Source organism: Vulpes vulpes, chromosome 12, assembly GCF_048418805.1.
Source record: "Vulpes vulpes isolate BD-2025 chromosome 12, VulVul3, whole genome shotgun sequence".
NCBI classification, from domain to species: domain Eukaryota; kingdom Metazoa; phylum Chordata; class Mammalia; order Carnivora; family Canidae; genus Vulpes; species Vulpes vulpes.
The window spans coordinates 20,775,177-20,795,864 of NC_132791.1; the positions used below are offsets into that span (position 1 = coordinate 20,775,177).

General features: G+C 39.2%; 1 protein-coding gene across 2 annotated transcripts in view; it reads right to left on the reverse strand.

Moving 5' to 3' along the window:
* Positions 1 to 7,350: 7,350 nt before the first annotated feature.
* Positions 7,351 to 20,688, reverse strand: part of ZCCHC7 (zinc finger CCHC-type containing 7) — a 249,522-nt gene continuing 236,184 nt past the window's right edge. For both annotated transcript variants that reach the window (XM_026013165.2, XM_072727914.1), the window contains exons 7-9: positions 13,610 to 13,705; positions 10,542 to 10,659; positions 7,351 to 8,670 (exon numbers count right to left, since the gene is read on the reverse strand). In XM_026013165.2, the coding sequence (XP_025868950.2) occupies positions 8,234 to 8,670; positions 10,542 to 10,659; positions 13,610 to 13,705 (651 nt within the window). In that variant the 3' untranslated portion in view covers positions 7,351 to 8,233. The remainder of the gene's footprint in view (positions 8,671 to 10,541; positions 10,660 to 13,609; positions 13,706 to 20,688) is intronic.

Consider the following 20,688-nt stretch of genomic DNA (forward strand, 5'->3'; position numbering starts at 1 on the left):
TGCTCAAAAAGGTGCCATGAGGGGTATGGTCCATGCTGAAACTGGGTTTCCCAGTATTAGACAGTATCTAATGGAGGGATTATGTTCATTATCAAGGGATTATGACACCAATTTTTCCTAAAAATGACCACAAGTGTGACATTTCACCATCTATCATCACACACTTATATAAAGTCCCTGGGCTCTGCACCAACCACATCTAAGTGGTTGGTGAGGCAGGAATGAGGGAGCGGCTTGTGAGGCCATGAGGAATTAGTTGGGAGAGGGGCTGGGCCTGACACAGAAGCTAAAATGATGGACAGAGAAAGGGAAAGCACAGAGCAAGAAGGTCCTCAGAGGCTGGGTTACGAGTTGCTAACCTGTGGGGACTTGTGTTGCTCTTAGACCAAGGGATGTCCATAGAGAGGCAGTGCTGCACACTGAGCATCAAGAGTGATTCTGATTTGGTGAAGCCAAGGGCTACTTATGACCATTAGATCACAGAGCAGGGAATACCAGAGCAGGGAGTACTGAGAACTCATACATTATTGGAGATCAAAATTTCACATTTTCTTGTGATAGCATCTGACTTAGCAATGTGTTTACATTGGTTTTTCATGTGTAAGGGGCTGAGTTATGTTTGGTAGCCATATGGGCCGTGGAGCATATGTGGGAATGTAAAAGGACTACTCACTAGTATATACAAGACTGATATTAAAAGTGAAGTAGATAACTCAAAAAGAAGGAAGTGATGGTCTGATTTTTCCACAGGAAAACCTTTGAGTGTGTACCCACCTTCTCCCTTCACTTGGGCAGCCACAGGGCATTTCTAGAGAGAACCATTCCTCATGAGATATGAGACTCCTGATCCCCCACCTGCCCTGGGCCCCAGCACCATTCCAGTGACCCCCAGAGATCTCCCCATTTCCCCTTCCCTTTGGTGGTCCTTCCATACCTCCCCACTCCATTCTCTATTCCCTTGTTCTCTGTCAAAAGGGAGACACTGAGGATACCACTTCCTCACCGAACCTGTCTGCATACCTGCTTCTGACTCCTTTTGCTCAGCCCTCTGGATTTATCACTTCTCTCCTCGAGTGTCATCAATTTGAGTTTCCTTCAGTTCTCCAACATCCTCATCTCTTTCAGCACCTTCATGTCAACGGCAACCTGGCTGCAGCCAGAATCCTCTGTCCTGTCAACCTTTCGCAGCCAAGGATTTAAAAAGAGGCATACATTCTCTCCTCTTCCTGGTTGCTCATTCCACTCATTCCAAGAAGCCACGTGCCCCCAAATATGCTAGATGTTTTTCAGATCATATGTTTATTTGCCCATATTTCACAAAGGAATTGAGGCATAAGGATATATGCAAGATGAGAGATTATCAATAATTAAAATAGTCTTAGGGAAAGTATAAAGCAGAATAGAAAACCAGACAGAAAAATAACAGATGAAATACCATATCCCCCAATAAAAACTCAGGGAATACAAACAAAGTACAACTTGGTAGAAACATTTTTTCTTACAGTTCTTGGTGTGTGTGTAGTGGGTTGGCTAGTGTTCCCCAAAAAAGATATATCCAAGTCTTTACCCTGGTACCTGTGAATGCAAACTTTCTTAAAGATGAAGCTTTTGCAGACATAATTAGCGATCTTGGGATAATACCGTCTTGGATCTAGGGTGAGCTCTAAAACTGATATACAGAGACAGAGAAGGTGGAGGCAGAGGTTGGAGTTGTGTCTACAAGCCAAGGAATGCCAACTGCCAACGGGATGTAAGAAACAGGCATAGATAGAATGGATTCTCCCCCAGAGCTTCAAGAAGAAACCAACTCTACTGATAATCTTGATTTTGGACTTCTGGTTTCCAGAAGTGTGAGAGAACAAATTTCTATGGCCTTAAAGCCACCCAGTTTGTGATGATTTGTTACCATAGCCCCAAGAAACTAATAGGGGGTACATCCTTGCTGTTTCTGGTCTTCATGCCTCTACTGACATGGTTCCTTTTCCTAAAAGGGCTCTTCCCTCTTTTGTTAACCGGAAATTTTTGTTCTGCTATGAAGACTCATTGGAGGTCCTAGGCAGAAGAGATCAGCTCAGATTTCCTGGACTCTTCCTAGAAGGCCAATCCATAGCCATCCCCGTACTCCTCACCTGTATCAATTTTCGTTTTTGTGTTTGTCTCCTTAATTGTTCATCAACCCTGAAGATTGGGATTTATATAATTATAAATGGTTGACTAATGTCAACCTGAAGCAAGAATACTACCAGGAACAGAAAAGGTCAACAACAAATATTTGTTGAATAATAATTCAGGAGACAATAGGAATACCAAAGACAAGAGGATTAATGTTGACTAGGGTGGTCATAAAAGTGGAATGGGCTATTTTAGGCAGAATCAACAAAATAGGTAAATATGACCTGTCCAGGACCAGGTCATCCATCCAATGGGACTGGAAGAGTAAAGGGAATATAGAAGAAAGAAAAGGAGTGAAATCTTCAGAAGATAAGGCTGGAAAGGCTTTGAAAGTTAGGCCAAGAAGTTACACTTGAGCCTGTGGACCATGGTTCCTAATGCTAGTGCAACTACCACCTTCCTCCAGGCCTCTAAAGTTGGACACTTACCTTGTGATCACAGTCTTCTTCTTAGCCCTCTAGGAGCAAAGCAGGAAACAAAACAAGATAGTCTATGGACTACTGACCCTTGGCCTTGCCTAGTTTTTTCAGAATATTTTGAATTCAGTGAAAAAAATATTAAAATGTTCCCAATAGATTATGAATGAAACTAGTTCTTGTTTTGACACATGTATATACTTGTGAGACTATCACCACAATCAAGATAATGAACATATGCACTACCCCCAAGTTTCCTGTCCTTTTGTGATTTTTTTAAAGGTTTTATTTATTTATTCATGAGAGAGAGAGAGAGAGAGAGAGACAGAGACACAGGCAGACGGAGAAGAAGGCTCCATGCAGGGAGCACAACACAGAGGACTCGATCCCAGGTCTCCAGGATCTCGCCCTGGGCTGAAGGCGGCGCTAAACCACTAAACCACCAGGGCTGCCCGCTTTTTGTGATCTTTATTCCCCACCCTTCCCAAGCATCACCAGCTCCAGGCAACTACAGATCTGCTGTCACTAGATTAATTTGCCTTTTTCCACAGTATCCCACTGTGAATTTTAAATTATTGAGTACTGTATATTCTTGTATTCCTATAAATATTCTTGAGCTTTATTCTTAGAATTGGTTGTTACTGGAAACAATTTAATTCTTTCAGGTCTTGCTTTTAAGTTAGTTAGGTAGAACCAGAGAAGAGTTTAGGTGAGGGCTAATTTTCCCCATCACTGAGGAAAGACTGAGTACTGTAGACAGCGCCACACCACCTCTTGAGGTTTTCCTCTGACTGGTGAGAGCAGGAATGAATCTGTGGCCCTTTATGAGCTCCAGAAAGCTTACTCTAATCTTTTCGTTGTTTTCCTTACACCTGTGCACTGGTCAGTACTCAGCCCAAGACTTGAGGGGGACCCTCTGCAGATTTCTGGGTTCTCTCTGTGCAACTCTCTTCTCTCTAGTAACCAGATCTTCAAAGTCAAGCCACATTGGCTTTTTCAGACTCCCAACTCTGTTTCCTTAACTCAGGGAGATCATCAGGCTATTCCTGGGTTTCCCCTCCTTGCTTCACAATCGGGAAACCCCTCAGCAGTCTGCTGGAGCAACCATACGGCACACCTCACTTATCTGCCATCTCTCAAAGTTCAGTGTCTTTCCTTGTCTGATGTTCAGGGTCTTGAAAACTGCTTCATATATTTTTTACATGGTCTCAGGTTGGAGGGTAAATCTGGTCCCTATTACTCTAATCTTGGCTAGAAGTAGGAATTCCTGAACCTGCTTTTGATGATGATGACAAATGCAATGTATTGATTTTCTGGACTCTTATGCTGTATGGTAATATTACGGGTATCTCAAGCTGATAAACTTACTGAGAAAATGGATACATACAATATACATAAAGTTGTATTTCTCTGCATTCAAAAGTAATTTAAGAAATTATTTTTAATGAATACTGGTAAGTATCCTTTTGTGGGAAGGACTGTTCTGAGATCATGGTTGTAGCAGATGACATTGGTGTTTTGTTTATATCCCTGTGTCTCTGTTAGGCGCTGCCCACTAGCTGCCAAACCCACTTTGCCTGGGTGTACAGAGCCAGGGTCACTATACTTAAGAGAAAGGCCCCCGAGGGCAGCTTTTACACAATGGGTGATTTAAAACAAAATGAAAAAAAAATCATAAACACACACACACACACACACACACACACTTTGACTCCTTTGCCCTTGAGCAGGGCAGCTCAAAGTGTGGCCTACACCGTGTCTACTGCTCACTTTGGATTTGAATGCTCCTGGGTGGGACTTGACTTGACAAGACATCTGGCTTGGATTCCTTCTCTTCCCCTGCCTCATTTCCTCACTCCCTTACTGGGTTTAACTGGAAACACTTCCTAGTAGATGGTTTAAGAAGTGATTTATTTCATAGGATGGGTATGTACAATGTCCATTGTATACATTACATTTGCATTAAATGCACCAGCAACTGGAGTTGTTCTCTCTGGATAGAGCAAGAGTGAAACAGCTTCATCACATGAAGTGATCCTTTGCATGGCATGCATAACAGATCATGTCTTCCAATGGATGGTACTTCTCTGAATGTTAACTCTAAGGGTAAAACCTAAGAACCTATGCCGGGCCTGGGTCCTGGTGATGGTTCCTACAGCCCATCTCCAGCTCTTTCCTTTCCCACTAGCTGACTTCCTTAGTTCTCTTACCACAAATATTTATCTCAACGGAGCTTATGGCCTTCCTGGTGCCCTAGTGCTTCTGCTTCCCAATTAGAACAGTAAGTAATTCCCCTCAGCTGGCTAAGTCTCCAGTGGCCCTGTCCTTCCACAAAGTGGTCCAAAAGGTCTGGAGACCTTCATGCTATGGAGCTAGTGTCCTTATTTTAGATGAATGGGACATGTCCCACCAAACTCTCAAATATCAGCAGTCTGATGAAAAAAATAAACCTTGTAAGATAAGGATACATCTGGCTCTTGCTTTCAGATGTAGCAGGCAATGTGAGTTCTCCTTCTTGTTGGAAGAATTACTTCTGAGAGATGAGACATTTGAGGCTGGATATTCCTTTGTTGTGGGGAGTTGTCCTGCATATTATAGGATACTTAGCAGCACCTCTGGCCTCTAGTCACAAAATGCTAGTAGTACCTTCTAAGTTGCAAAAACCAAAAATGGTAATTATCAGGGGATCAAGACAGCTACGAAGGAATGAAAGTCTCTTATTTTGTCTGTAACCTTTTGTTGGCAGAAGACTTTTCAGCTGTTTTCTATGAGAACTTCTTTCCGTATCTTTTATCAACAGATTGATATATAGTTAATTCAGCCCTACACCCAAACACAGCACACATCACTCTTTTAACTGTAGCACTAACAAACAATGTTTCGTTGCCCATGAGAGAAGCAAAGAGAAAAAGGAATGATAATATCCCATGATTGTGGGAATGGGGAGATGAACTCTCTCAAACACTACCAGGAATGTATAAATGACTGGGAAGTAGTATGACTTTTTGGGAATGTCATTTGGCAATATGTATTAAAAGGTGCATGAAATATATACATATTTTTTAGACCCACAAATTCTATTGTATTGCAACAGAATAATCAGAGAAGATAGGATGTGCATATACTTTTTTAAGATAATGAAAATTAGAAACTACCAAAATGTTCAACAACAGGAAGCTGAGTAAATAAGTTATGGTATAGCCATATAACAGGATATCATGTAGCCATTAAAAATAATGATGTAGGCACATATTTGATTAGAAAAAATATTTTCACAATGCATTAAGTGAAAAAAGAGGTTACAAAACAATATATATATGTATAGAAAAAAGTCAGGAAGGAAAGATTCTAAGAATTGTAATAGTATCTTTGGGTGTAAGAATCAGGTATCATTTTTTTATTTTCATTTTCTTTCCTTTAAATGAACATGTAATCCTTGTTAACAAAAATAAAGATCGAGTAATAGGTATACTGCAAGTAGCATGGTCCATGAAAGCAAGACTTTCCATTGAGAGAACGGGAGACAGTTTCTCTGTACTATATTCTAAGAATGGCAAACATGAACCAAGCTATCACCCAGGAAAGGAGCAACTTAGACTGCCTGTAATCAAAGTGGAGTCAGAGGCAAAAGATGTTTAGCCTTCTTAAGCTTAACAACTAAACAGATGCTTATTGTTTGGGACATTTGTTTTTCTTCTCAATTATATTTATCCATTTAAAATATTATTTGATGAATTGTGGAATCTCTAATATATTTTTAAGCTTCTCATTTTTGTATGGAAAACTACTGTGAGTCCCTGATGGACTGATTTAACACTTGGTGAGAGTCAGGTGTCCAGGCAACAAAGAGAAAATGGAGCAGAAGCTCCTCTGTGTTTCTGCTCTTTCCTAAACCACCCTAATGCCCACAAGTAAAATAGCTCAGCTGCCTTTCCTATCTGCATATAAATGCATGGGCCTGAAGGGTAAATTATATCGTAGCACAAAATGCCTGTCTAATAAAAAAAAATGGGGGGAAAATAGGAAAATGTGCAGAAGTAAATAAATAATTTAAAAAAAAGAGCACTTTTTCTTCCTTTCTCCAAACAATCTGCCATGTATGTAAGATCCTAAGGAATCCCCTCTCTGCCCTGAAAGGAGATGCCCTTGCACCTGAAGCAATGCTAGTCACACCACACCAATAATAATACATGCTTATCCCAGGTCTTAATGAGGAATAACACCAATTATTTCAAGACTTATCACTCTGTGAAGCCGTTTTTTTTTTTGACGGCTGTCATGCCCTTTTAGCAGGGCATTAAAAGACTCTGGCCACTTACCTTGGGGTCAAAACAATTGCAAGGATGTCAGGAAGCTATGAACCAACACACAAAGAACACCTGCACTTAGCTGAGAGCAGGGCATCCCCAGAGAGGGCACTGGCCTAAACACTGTGAAGCCACAGCTGATGCTGAAGCTGTTTTAGAAGAGACTCTCCCTTTCCCCCTACAAGATAGGAGAGCTGATCCCACCAGGTACACAGTGGTTCATGTACTTCACAAAGAGTAAAACACAAATGTAAGAATCTAACATTCTAAAATCGCCCGAATTAACGGACTCCGCATCATTTTCTTTTGGCATGGAGCTAGTGCTTGGGTGACAAGGGCATTCTGAGCCCAGTTCATGGAGATTTTGTAACTTTAGCCACGTGTCCAACCCAACCATAGCCTTTGTCACTCAAACTCTTATTGCCTTTTTACATAATTGACAAACTTATTTACTCTTTTTCAGACATTTTATTTTTCTAACATTAAGCTTTGATAAATACAAAAAATTCACAGGTACAAAAATTTCTGTAATAGCCTTGTGGTAGTTAAAAAACCGTGAAAACAAAACAGTGTTTTAAGTGGGGCAGTATCCATCTCTATACATCTAAGTGACAGTCTTCATGAAGTGTGACTGTAAAAATGGTGAAAACTATTTCCTTATGATTACATTACAATTTTTTAGGACTCTCTGTCACTTGTCTCAGGAAATCTCTCTCATGCCATTGCACTGGTTGGGTTCCTTGCTTGTATTTTGCTACAGGCCAATTCTCCACCTCTTAGGGGTTTCAATGAGGACACCTTCACCTTTTAGCCTCTGATGTTCTGTCAGAAAATTCTGACTCCAGCCTCAACAGCAAGAACAGCTAGATTGAGATTTACAGCTATTACCCTTTCGGATGTTAAAAAAGAATAAAGTAATGATGAAAGACTGATGAATTTTTCATATTAGCATTAATTTCTCTTCCTGCAAGGATTTAATTTTCATACTCCCAATGCAGATGAATTACATTTGATGAGCTTTTACTTTATTAGAGTATTTAAAAATTTTTTTCTTGAAAAGATTATTTCTTCTTATCCCTAGGATTCTGAGTAAAAATGACGTATAGGAGCAGGGGAAGTCTGAGTATATCTGTGTGTTTTTTCCCCCCCTCCTACATTTAATAATCTGTTGGACACAGAGAATGGAGATCTCCACAGTCTTTGTTCAGCAGTTCCAGGCACGGCTGAGATTACAAACAAAACCAAAAATGCACTTTATTTAATCACAGATAATAAAGATTTTGCTGGGATGTTATAGGCATGAAGACCAAACACTGGGAAGCTGGATCAGAAGCTGTCTCACAACTTGGATTTTTTTTTCCTCTGCTTAATAAGAAACAAATTATCATTGCCATCACCCTCCAAGTGGCTCTTTTTCTTATGCTTGCTCCGTTTGCCCTCTCTGGGCAGCTTGTCTTCTCTTGGCTTGTGAGAATGCGATGAGTGGTGGAAGGACTTAGGAGCCTTCTGGGTTCTGAAAGTGCCAGAAGAAGAGTGGAGTTTTGGGCCTCTGGGGAAGTCCTCATCCAAATCATGACACCTGTCAGCCTTCCTGTGTTTCTCTCGTTCTTTATTGCTCCTGCTCATTTCTTTTTGGGCTTCTTTCTTTTCTTGAGGCCACCTGTTGTTTCTACATGAGGCATGGCTCTTCCTTCTGTGTTGGTGGGGCCTCTTATCTGCTGCTTCCATGTGAGGTCTCTTGAATTGCCTTGGGAAATCTCCATTCTTCTGGAGTTCTGGAAAATATAAAAGTATTTCTGCATATTCAGCAGCCAGACAGTCCACACACAGCTTTCACAGGTCTGCAAACAACTTAGCAGAAAAGGAAACCAGACAATGAAATGTGTAAATGATAGGACATTCTAAATAGCCATTACTGAGGAGGTAAAAATCATTGACTAAAAATTGCATGATTATAATTCTGTATTTGATTGCTAAAAATAAAAAATATCCAGAAATCCAATGGTATTTATTCTGTTCAGTACAGCTGAATTAGGTTGAACAACAGAGATGAAGACTGGTGAGAGCAGTAATCATCTTAGCTTTGTGAAGAAAAGTCATGTCTGACCAATTCAAGTTCTTGCAGTGGTAAAGAAATAACCCTTGATGATAAAGTGAAACAAGATGTGTAAAATGGTCTTTTAACAGTTTCATATGACATTTCGATTACCCTCTTAAGATAAAGTCTGGCCATAGGACTTATAGGTGGATGCTAAACTGGATGGGAGGTTACTCCTCCAGAACAGGTATCACTGGCTTGGAGAGTATACACACACACATGTATCTCAGAGGTTTGGGTGCCAGATCTGATATTAAATTCTGCCAGGACTTGGCACCCTTACTACAACTGTTGATGGTCGTGATTCTGATGGGTAAGTGGGAGATGAGGTTACAGTGAGGGATGAAAAACTAACATGCCAATAAAATCTTGAAAGATTAAAGAAGTAGCCTATAACAAAACAGGATGAAATGCAAAGTAATATATTTAGGGAACAAAAAAATGAATTCTAGGATATAGAGCAAAGGTAATTACTTATGGACGTTAGCATAAAATAAAAATTCCAATGAATCATAGAGAACCTCTAAGTAGCCACAGAGTTGTCAATATAACTAGCTAAAAGGGAAAAAAAATGGTTTTTCTAGGATTGTAAGTTATAAAGACTCATTATAGAAAACCTGGGAAATACAGAAAAGTATAAAAAAAATAAAGTAGTGGCCATAATCTTTTATTTTTTTATTTTTTATTTTTTTGGCCATAATCTTTTAATTTAGAGGTGACATTTGGTGCTTTTCTTCTTAATTTTTTTTTCTTCTTAATTTTTTTAACTTAGCTGCCTAATCAATATCTTCATGTACTATAATTTCTCTATCGTTGAGATAAAGTTCATATGAAATGTAATATATAACATATGCAGGAGTTGAGAAGTAATTTCGTTTGAAAAATATTCAAACTCAGAGAGTTGGGGAAAAGAATAACAAAAAGGAGAAAAGAGTTAATAATGTATAGGTCAACTTGAAAAATGTAGAACTGTTTTGTCCTTAAAGCAACAAAAGTAACTTGGTAAACCATCATGAAGAGTATGGCAAGAAAGAATTAGGAAGAGTAGGCTTAAATGATAAAATAGAAGAACTTTATGTTAGCAATAGTAAAAGAGTAAAGAGGTAAAATAGTAAAAGAGGGTGGGCTAAGAATGGACATCTTTAAGGAAGCTCCAGGAATCACCAGGAATTACCTAGCAGGGAAAGCATTTCTTTCCATGAAAAATAGTAGAGACATAGAAAGGGAAAAAATAATTACTTGCTAAACAAAAAAATCTCAAAGTAGCCTTTAAAAACTATGCATACTTATATGGATAGAAGTATTTTCTGGACATATTCTAAACTGGTCATTATGTGAGAAAAATCATCACTGTGAAAAGAATGTAACACAGTTTCTGAAGTGGGTGTCTGATTTCTGGAGATCAAGAAAGTTCTAGTTTCTATGGTAATTATTTAAAAACATTTTCACTGCTAACCAATGATTCCCCCAGAGCAGGGAAAGACAGTGCAAAAGAAGGTTTTTAGGAACTATTGCAAAGGTGGATCTCATAAGAAGTCAATAACATACCTTTCACTTTTCGTTTTATTCTCTGTTCTCTCTCTCGAATTTCATATTTGTCATCATAGTAGTAGATGAATGGAGATGTTGGAAACGTCTGGTTAAACATTCGTCTTTCTGTACATTCCTGCAAGTTGTTTGAAATTACTGTTTCAAATGATCAAATTTGATAATAAGCGCACTGTGCAGACAACCTTTTTGCAAGATTATGGACCACTGTAGTTAGAGACAAGCCCCGCACCAGGGATACCCCACTCTGTGGCTCAGGATGCAGTCTTGCTGGGATGTTGGGAGGATCATATTCAATCACACCCAACCACACCCAACTGTGTGTACTTGCTTCTTTCAGGCTTGGATTTTCTTTCCTTCTTTATTCATGAAACCCTTATCTTTTTTCAATCTTTTCTGCCAAACCCCTCTCTCAGTCTGAGTTAACAGCAACAGGAGCTGGATCTCCACTACACTTGCCTTGTTCCTCTGTTAGAGGGTTTATTTTATTTGGCCTTATGTTGCTTTAGACCTTTGCTTGTTGTAAAGACCTTTGCTCTGATGAATGGGATCAATATTCTTATAAAAGAGACCCCCCACAGAACTCCCTAGCCCATTCTACCCTTGTGAGGACACAGCAAGAAAGTGTCATCTCTGAGGAAGCAGGCCCTCACCAGACATGGATTCTGTTGGAACCATGATCTTGGGCTTCCCAGCCTCCAGAACTCCAAGACATAAGTTTCTGTTGTTTATAAACCACCCAGTCTATTGTAGTTTATTTATAGCAGCCTAAATGGACTGAGATTCTAACCATAAAATATTAAGAGCAAATTACAATTATAAAAAGGTACTACAGACCTTGATACACTCCCAGTGCTCACTCATACTTTCACATGCTCCTGGAGTAGTCTCTCTGCACAGTGACTACTGTTTCCTATGACAGTCTGCCTGATGTGGAGCTGCTTATGACTGTTCCTGCCTTCCCAATTAGAGAATAAGTGGAATTAGGGAAAGGCGGTGCCACATTCACCTTAGAATATCTTCCACATGAAGAGGCTGTTCAGTAACATCTGTAGAGCTGTATTTCTGAAAGTGAAGTGGAGGGGTCTTCAGGCATCTTTACTCATCTGCATAGTCTCATGTTTGGATCCTGTACGGTCTAGACTGGTGTGACTATACAGAGCTATACAGTACCATAAATATTTTCCAAAGCTAAATGTAAATTATATTTTGATTATCCACATCGCTGGTCCCCTCCATTAGCACAGACAATTGATAGTTGGCTATATAATTTATCTACTATTCTGGATTAGCCACACCACTGATCTTCTTCATTAGTGTGAATAATCTAGAGTTCTTCATCTATGGCAGCGATGAGGCTGCCAAATTTGCTTTATTGTAAATTAAAAACTATCTAAATCTAGATTTCAGGGATAAATTCCAAATGTTAATATATTTCCTATCTACATTAACAGGAGTGACTAGTAAGTATTATGTGTCCAACTATAATTGTTTTTCTTCAATTGAACAAACATAAATGCTAAAAATACACCCCTTTGTCAGTAAGCATAAATTGTACATCCATGTGATCTGCGTGGTAGTGGAATGTTTAATGTGAATAGGTTTCCTAAACAGTGTTGGCAACATCTGAATTTTGGCAATAAGGAGAAAGGCACAAAGCAGGAAAAGATCTAGAGATGATAATTCTATAAGAAAAAGTATTCTCTAACAAGGCTTTCAGTGTGAGTTCTATGGAAATGAAGTAAGTATACTACAGGGTCTCTCCATCCATATCACTGTACTATGGATTTGTTCACACTGGAAACAGCATCCAAATGTCAGTACTGAGAAATCTCCCCGTACAACTTCTTTGCTTTGTAGATAAAGAAACTGAAGACAAGAGAGAAAATGTGGGTTGTTCAAATCACATGGTTAAGTCAGTATCAGAGCAAAAACTGGAACTGAGGATCAGAACTTCATCCTACTTTCATATTCTATCCCTTCACTCCATGGTCCTGCTGCCCCAACATGGAAGAAAAACTTCATCTGCTGGTGAGCTATGACCCAGCCCTTTTCTTTTCCCAGTCAGTCTGTCTGTCTCTCTATGCTATAGAGCTCCAGACCCAAGGCTGCATGAATGAGGCACCATGGTCAGAATTCAAGTCACAAAGTACAGTACTCCCCCATCCTACTGCTCACAGCCCAACCCATTTTGAGGACTCTCTGCCCACTGAATACTTTCCTCTTGTGTCATCAAATCTGATCTTAGATTATTTTGGTTTATCTAGGCTGCTAGAAGCCCACCTGGAGACTAGGAATGTATTTCTCCATTCAGATTTTCTATTTTTTGTGCCACTGCCTTTCTTCCTCTGATGCAGGATTCCAGGGATGTAGGAGAGACCTCTGAGTGGATTCTTATTGCAGCCTGTCTCTGGGATGAGCTGCTGCTATTTCATATTTAACGAGACAAGAGGCTAGGAGATTCCCTCCCGTCCCACAGCACAAGTTTCTTCTGCTTTGACATCCCTGCACCTAAAACACACAGAGTTTGGCCCTGTTAGGGCTGGGCACATGCAGTCTAGATAGGGAATTTGGACATTTGTGGGACGGGCAGGCTAGTCAAAGATGCAGCACCTCTGTCTTTCTACTCGTGCTAGGGTTTACATGTAAGTGATGAAGATTTAAGTGAAAACAATACCAGGGAAAACTAGAGATACTGGAGAACTACACAGAAAACCTAAAATCATGACTCAGCTGTGTCAAAGTAATAGCAACCATAAGGACTCACAGGAACTGTAACCATTCTGCTGATTACTTTTATTTGTTTGCTGGATTTTATGAGCTTTGTATTTGTGTTAGCCTAACTTATTCCTATGTACTGAAAACAATTAGAATAATGTGCTCCGACAGATCCTTGCTGTAGCAGGATGGGAGAAGTCAATCAGTTGAAAATATATGAAGTCTTACTTCAGGATGTTAGTTCATAAAACAAAGTAAGCATTCAGAATTACATTCTTTTCGAGTTCATCTTTCAGCAACCACTTCCAGAACAACAGAATGCTTTCTGCCCCAGTGCCACTCAAACTTACGTGTCCATAATGGCCTTCTTGCCCACAGTTGTAGCAATACACTAAGGCTGATTGTCCAGAAGGGGTCTTCGGCTTTTTGGGTGGTCCAGGTTTGGTCTGCAACATGAGTATTTATGAGGGTTTATTAAATGGTAGAAGAAAATTAACAACTGATTCTTTCCCAAAGAGCTCTTTTTTTTGGTAAGAGATTCCCTGAGACGTTGCCTCCTTGAGTTTAGTGTGCGCACTTCATATCCAGATGGTTCTCTGTGTTAAAGTGCATAACCTAACAATTCTTTTATACTTCATATCAGTGTGTTCTTTCCTCTCCTTCACTCCTCATTCCATTCAGCACTATGCCCAGATCTCTTTTATTTAATTAATTAATTAATTAATTAATTTATTTATTTATGATAGTCACAGAGAAAGAGAGAGAGAGAGAGAGAGGCAGAGACACAGGCAGAGGGAGAAGCAGGCTCCATGCACCGGGAGCCCGATGTGGGACTCGATCCTGGGTCTCCAGGATCGCACCCAGGGCCAAAGGCAGGCGCCAAACCGCTGCGCCACCCAGGGATCCCCCAGAGATCTCTTAAGTATAGTTTTAAATGTAGGAGCAGAATAGTTAGAATTTTATTTTGGAAAAAACTTTTTGGCTTGTAGTTGTAGGGATGGTGGTGAATATGAGCAGGAGAAGAAGGTTCAATGCAGCGAGAAAGGTGGCTGTGAGGAAAGCCAGTGAGGTGATGAGGGCCTCAAGTATAAGAGTAACAGGATAGGAAAAAGGGAATGGATTTGGCAAATACATGAGGTGATAAAAATGGTATCACTTGGACATTGAAAAGATATAGGGAATGAAGGAAAGGAGAAATTGGGATGCTTTTCAGGTTTCTAAGTTGGGTGAATTGATGAATGCCAACGATTTGGTAGTAGTGCCAATACTTGCTTCAGAAAAGGTAGGGAGAAAAAAGAGAGCCCAAATCAGAGGGAAAGATAATGGAGTATATCTTAGATCCTGCATTGGTGGAGATATCCACCAGGCAGTTGTCTATGTGAGATTAAAGCTTAAGGAACAAGTGTGAGCTGATGATTAGATCTGGAAGAAATCTGTATAACAGTGGAGGCTCTGTAGACTCGAGTGGACATCATTGCCATACCCAGCATGAGCAGCAGTAACTTCGGATGGAACCCTGGGAAGAACAACACTTAAGAGGCAGACACAGGATCCTGAGATAGAGACAGAATAGGAAAGGTTGATGGAGGCAAGACCACAGGAAAATACAGTCACAGATCTTAGCAGCTTCAAGAAGGACGAACTCAACTATAATGTCAAATACAGCAGAGGCTTGTTGAGATTAGAACCAAGAAATGTCGGTTAGATTTGGCAACTGTTTATGGATAACCCGAGGTCATCCTGAGGATGAGAATTTTGGAATTAGTGGAAAGGTAAAAAAGAGTAGAAGTCAACAGGTTCAAGAATGAAGCAATGGATACAAAGATGATGAAATCATATAGAAGAACAAGAAAATGACTGCCCACAGAAGCCAGGATGGTGGTTACTCCCAGTAGGGAGAAAACAACTCACAGAGGCTTCTGGGGTAGCCACAATTTTCTATTTCCTGAACACAAGTGGTGTTCTAGAACTTGGGTGTGTGTTATATAAGTCATTTACTAAGTTGTATATGTTTTATGCACTTTTCAATATGTACGTCATATTTACAGGAAATATTTTTAAAAACTGAATGTAAGTTGAAGAAAAGGAGACAGTAGGTATGTATTACTCTGAGAAACATGAATAACAAGGGGCAGAATAATATTGAGCAAGACCCAGGAAGGGGATTTGATGGAGTCTGCTATTAGAATGAGAGAGCGAGAGAGCTGAGAAAGTAGTAGGAGAGATGGAGGGCTTGGAAACAGGAGAGAAGAGAGAAGACAGAATAAAACCCCTGAGGTGGCAGGGGCTTTAAACAGAAGGAAAAAAAACCCGAATTCCCGCCCATTTTTTTTTTTTTTTTAGATTGGAAGAAAGGTTAAGAACAGGGTATAACTTGGATAAGCTTGCTTGCTTGCCTGCTTCCTTTCTCTCTCTCTCTCTCTCCCTCCTTCCCTCTCATTCTCCCTCCTTCCTTCCTTCCTTCTCTCTCTCTCTTTCAAATAAACTCTACACCCCACATGGGGCTCAAACTCATGACCCTGAGACCAAGAATTGCAGGCTCCCCAGACTCAGGCAGCCAAGGGCACCCCACTAATGTACTTTAATGAGATGCTGTTACAAAGAATGCTGGTCTGCCAACTAATTTTGTTATTGTTGTTTAAGGTGGCAGATGGGTGGTTTGTGGAGGTTTTATTTTTTTGTCATGGGAAAATAATCTATAAAGTTACAAAAACTGTTTTTTTAAAAAAAATATTTTATTTATTCGTGAGAGACAGAGACAGAGAGACAGAGACAGAGACACATAGACAGAGGGAGAAGTAGGCTCCATGCAGGGAGTCCAAAGTGGTACTCAATCCTGGGACTCCAGGATCACGCTCTGGGCCCAAGACAGACGCTCAACTGCTGAGCCACCCAGGCACCCCTAAAAATTATTTTCAAACAACTTTACTTTCAGTTTCTATTTCCTAAAATGGAAAACTGGAAGATAACAGTAACCTAAAAGCTCTTTTCTACCAAAAATGACTACAAAAAAAAAAAAAAAAAAAAAAGACTGCAAAGGCTACACAAAATGGAATTTACAACCTCAGCTCTTATCAATTGGGATATGATCAAAAACATGACTAACAAAGGTCTTATATTCTCCAATTAAAAAAATGTAGTTCATGAATTAAGACAAGTTGAAAGTCATCAAGCACAGTTTTGACAGGTATGCACATAAGCATGTACCTCTCATTCACTGCAATGGTTCATAAATTTGCTCAGGTATAGAGTGCCAGGAAGATACGAAATTATTAAGCAGAAATTATTTTTCCATTGTTGTGTTACCTGATGTGACAGAAAATTGCAACCATAGCATATATATATGGTTTAACAGAAAGAAATCAAAGAGGTGTGTGATGGATGTGAAAGTAGAACACATGGGTTAAATAAGATAAAGACTACAAAATCCACTGGATTAGCAACAGGAACTTGCTGGCAACTCAAAACTGTTGTGAACAGTTTATTTGAGGGGTAGAAGCGGAAGCCAGATTGTAATGGCTTTATTATAAGTAGAAAGAACTGAAGGACAGTACGTTGTTGACTTTTTCAAGAAAGTAGGTTGGTATGGAAGAAGGGAAGGGGACAAGTAGAGCTGAACAAGTTCAAGGATGCCTTATCAGTGATGTTTACCCGAGTGCTGGTAAGTTCAAGGATGCCTTATCAGTGATGTTTACCCGAGTGCTCATGCCCATGGCATGAGCATATACATGCATTCTTTTATCAATTCATTCAAAGAATAATAACTGAGTGCCCAATACATGCCAGATATCTTAGGACAGATTAGGTAATGGAGAAGTAAGACCCTCCCCCGTCCGCCAAATCACTGCTCACATCTCCCAAAGTGGAAGACAGATAAACAAAACACATACACACACACATAGACAACATCAGATAGTAATAAATGGCACGTAGACAATTAAAATAGAGTTATATGATTGAGAGTCATTGGTGGTGACTTAAGATTGAATGTTAGAGAAACTCTCACTGGGATGGTCATGTCATTTTTTTGTGACTACCCCTCTCTCCAAGTATGTGATGAGTGGGGAAAAGCATTCTAGGCCTCAGGCATGGGGCACAGGGAATGCAAAGCTCTGAGGTGGGTGTAAGTTTGCTGAATTTGAGTACCTGAAAAATATCTGTAAATTTGCAAGTGTGGTAGGTGAAGGAAGAATGGGAGAAGAGGAGGTTCTAGTGATAGAGAGGGACTAGATCACTTAGGGCTTTATCAATAAGAATGGAGGGCACTGGATTTAGAGTGGCATGAAAATTTAGTCTAAGGCTAATGGTAGGTGTTCAATAACTAGTTGGCAACTATTAGCACTATCACTGATGATAAATAGAATTATTCACCCCCCAAATAATAAATAATAAATGTTCTCCGAAAAACTTGTTTATAAATTTTTGTTTTTTGTGCAGATATATGGCAACTTATCACTAAGGCAAAATTTCTAGATTCATTGATGAAAAGGAAAATATGTTTGCTATGTTTACTCCACTGGAATAAGAAACTCCATTGGCTCAAAAGGACAAGATGAATCAGGCAGTAATAATGAGGGCAGCCACTAAGAACCAAATTAAGAGAGATTCAGACACTGAAACTTTGCCTTGATTGGTATGGATGCAAACAGGGATTTCCTCATCGGAGAGCCAATGGTATCCCCATGGCACTGCTGGCTTCTCCTTAGGAATACAGAACAAGGAAAGCCACACTGCTATACAACTCTTCAGTGGTTCATTTCTATCCCATACTCTCTGAATAAGGACCATTTTTATTTAATACTGCCACAGTGCTCCTGATCCTCCTTTCCCTAATTTCACCTTCTCATGTACTAAAATTATTATTTATCATGCTTATTATCTCCCTCCCCATTGCTAGAATGTAAGGTGTATGAGGTAAGATCTCTTTGTTTAGTCCTCTATGTATCCCTATGCCAAGAATCTAGTGTTGGCAAACTATGGGTGACAGGTCAAATCCAGTCCTCTGCTTGTTTTTGTGCAGCCCAGAGGCAAGAATGGCTTTTATATTTAAATGATTTAAAAAAAAAGATACTTTGCAACAGATGAAAATTCTATGAAATTCAAAATTCAAGGTCTGAAAACAAAGTTTTATTGAAGCACAGCCAGGCACATCTGCTTACAGATTATCTATCGCTATTTTTCTTACATTATTTTAATTCAAGTATAGCTAACGTACAGTGTTATATTAGCTTCAGATGTACAATACAGTGTTTCTACCATTCCATATATCACCTAGTGCTTATCAGACATTTCTCCAAAGATATCCAGATGGCCAAAAGACACAGGAAAAGATGCTCGATATTACTCATCATTAGGGAAATGTAAATCAAAATCACAATGAGATAATATTTCACACTTGTCAGAGTGACTAGAATCAAAAACACAAGAAACAAGTGTTGGTGAGGATGTAGTGAAAAGGGAACCCTTCTGGACTGTTGGTGGGAATGGAAACTGGTGCAGCCATTGTGGAAAATAGTATGGAGTTTCCTCAAAAAGTTTAAAATAGAACTACCTGCAATACGGTTGGTTATCTGTGGCAACTTTTCAAGAGCAGAGTTATGACAGAGACCATATGGCCTACCAAGCTAAACTTTGCTATCTGGCTCTCTACAGAAGTCTGCTGATGCCTAAGCTACAACATAAAAAGTGCTCAATAAATAGGTGGTAAATGAGTAGATGTTAAACACTTCAAAATTTAATAGAGTGGAAATGAGCTATGTGGCCAATAAAAGTGATTAAAATAAATCTGAACACTGAAAACCTCTATGGATTAGGATGCAGAGCACAAGTTTTATGGAATTTCTCTGAATTATTTTATTGCCTAAGTTTGAGGAAATTACAGATAGTTCTAATGTTGTTCCAGCTGCCTGTATCACTCTTTGCCCAGAAGAACATGGTGCACTCCACCTCTTTCAAATCTTGGCTTAAAGGTCATATTAGTAAGGCTTTCCTGATCACTTTTTAAAAAGATTGTCAGCTCTCTCCAACTGGTGTTCCCTACCCTGCTTTACTGCTTTAAACAAACAAACAAACAAACAAACAAACCAACTCCATGTCACTTATCACATCTCACATACTATATATTTTGCTTGTTTGTTTTATCTGTCCCTCCACTTAAAATCCCAGGCAAGAAGAAAGCAAGCTCTGTAAGGGCTGGGATTTCTGTCTGTTTTTTTTTTGTTCACTGCTTTACCCCAGATCCCAGAACAGGGCCAGGCATATAGTAAGAGTTCACAAAGTAGTAATAAATTAACAATGCATATGTAAACTACATAGCCCATAGTAAGCATCCAATACATTTTAGTTATTGTTAATAATTTGGGTACATTGGGAAAGGATATCAATTTTTAACATCATTAAAGGACAACCTATAAAATTATGTTTTGATATATTAAAAAGCCTGCATAAATTAATACAGCTCCCTAAGTGTCTCCCCTACTTCACACTGAGAGTGTGATATATAGTCTGGAAGAATCAGGAAGGAATTAGTAGTATAAAGAGAATAGGAATTCAGTTTTACAGTATCAAGGATAAAGAGATCCTTCTTAATCAAGATTTTGAAAGCATGCTTCATGGTGACACTTACTTTATTTTGAAAGTAATTTCATTCAAAGAGTCTCAAATTTAGCCCCACTGTTCATTTATGCCCGTGGATGAAGTGCAAACATTTGGATGTTCATTCATCTGAATAATGTCACTAGTTAAAAACTTCCATTATTACTAATAAAAATAGCAACAGTATTTATATTGTGCTATGAAATTCTAAACTGTTTCACAATAATTAATTAGTAAATGACATGACAAACGCTATCTACATACTCTCATTTTAATAAACTATCATGTACTAGGACTTAATAGGAATGAAATCAGCCTAGATCTCACCTAATTAGAGAACATTTCTGTATTAGAATACAGTACTGAAAACTCAATAATGATTTCCAGTGGACAAGTTTTCATACTATGATCTAACAAAAATCTTACAGCTATTTAAAGTGTTAGAAATATAAATTTGTGACTCAATAGTTCTGCCTTGGAGCATGTCTTTATTTTTAATTAACAGGAAAGGTCCAATTTAAAGCAGAATATGTCAACTGATTAGCTCTAAGTTCAGAGTTCTGTCATACAGTCTGCACTGTGGACAAAAAGTTAAATGTACGAGAATGAATGTAGTCTTTTAAAACTTTTTTTTTTTTTTTTAAGATTTTACTTATTTATTCAGAGACACAGAAATTGAGACAGAGGCAGAGGGAGAAGCAGGCTCCATCCTGGGAGCCCGATGTGGGACTCAATCCTGGGTCTCCAGGATCACACTCTGGGCTGAAGACGGCGCTAAACTGCTGAGCCACCGGGGCTGCCCTAAAACTTTTTTTTAAAGTTAAAAATTTATCTA